This window comes from Ailuropoda melanoleuca, unplaced genomic scaffold, assembly GCF_002007445.2.
Source record: "Ailuropoda melanoleuca isolate Jingjing unplaced genomic scaffold, ASM200744v2 unplaced-scaffold59432, whole genome shotgun sequence".
NCBI lineage: Eukaryota > Metazoa > Chordata > Mammalia > Carnivora > Ursidae > Ailuropoda > Ailuropoda melanoleuca.
The window spans coordinates 1-938 of NW_023233206.1; the positions used below are offsets into that span (position 1 = coordinate 1).

At 45.7% G+C, this 938-nt stretch overlaps 1 protein-coding gene across 2 annotated transcripts; it reads right to left on the reverse strand.

The window, feature by feature from the left end:
• Nucleotides 1-295: 295 nt before the first annotated feature.
• LOC117799888 (myosin regulatory light chain 2, smooth muscle minor isoform-like) lies at nucleotides 296-814 on the reverse strand. 2 transcript variants are annotated; one of them, XM_034652409.1, is made up of 2 exons: nucleotides 633-814; nucleotides 296-470 (listed from the first exon to the last, which is right to left on the reverse strand). In XM_034652409.1, exons 1-2 carry the CDS (start codon nucleotides 812-814, stop codon nucleotides 296-298), a joined length of 357 nt encoding a protein of 118 aa, XP_034508300.1. The 2 variants fall into 2 exon arrangements, with proteins under 2 accessions (XP_034508300.1, XP_034508299.1); XM_034652408.1 differs by having other exon boundaries at nucleotides 296-814.
• Between the last annotated feature and the right edge of the window lie 124 nt (nucleotides 815-938).

Genomic DNA, 938 nt, shown 5'->3' on the forward strand with positions numbered 1-938 from the left:
AACGTCTTTATTACAAAAATGTAAAAATCCAGCTTAACCAGAAACACTGAGATTTTTGTTGGGTTCCATTTAGAATTGGTCTTTATTCCGTAAATCCTTTCCCCCTTCACTTAAAGCCATCCCCATTTCCAGTCGACTACATAGTTGCAAATGCGCCAGGATGGCTTGGAATAAATCCATAAATACAGAGGCAAAAGCTGAAGCGCTAAATGCATGCAACAAGTTCTAGGAGGAAAGGAAACTCAGATATGAGTGCAGGGGGGAAATGGATATAATTTCACTTCTGGAATTAGGCTTAGTCGTCCTTGTCCTTGGCTCCGTGTTTTAGGATACGTGTGAATTCAATGTAACTGAAGTTGCCTTTTTTGTCAATCGGTGCCTCCCTGAACAGCTCATCGACTTCCTCATCTGTAAATCTGTCTCCCATGGTGGTCAGAAGTTCTCGCAGATAATCTTCCTGAATGAAACCTGTCCCATCCTCATCAAAGCATGCAAACGCATTTCGAATGACATCTTCTGGGTCTGTGCCATTGAGCTTCTCGCCAAACATGGTGAGGAACATAGTGAAGTTGATGGGACCTGGGGCTTCATTCATCATAGCTTCCAAGTAGTCCTCAGTTGGGTTCTTCCCAAGTGAGGCCAACATGTCGTGCAGATCTTCCTTGTCAATGAAACCATCTCGATTTTGGTCAATCATGTTGAAGGCCTCTTTGAACTCCTGGATTTGGGACTGGTCAAACATTGCAAAGACATTGGAAGTTGCACGCTGTGGGCGCTTCTTGGTGGTCTTGGTCTTTGCCCTTTTGCTAGACATGATGGCAGTTGGTGTGTCCGAAGCTCCGATGGAATAGAAAAAGTGCAGGTAAGCGGCGTACGGGCTCCACAAACACTCTGCGACACGCGAGCCAAGAACCAACACCGCCAGACTACCCGCACTC

Excerpts from the sequence above, each read along its gene's own strand:
- LOC117799888 (XM_034652408.1), bottom strand. The coding sequence starts at position 814 with ATGTCTAGCAAAAGGGCAAAGACCAAGACCACCAAGAAGCGCCCACAG.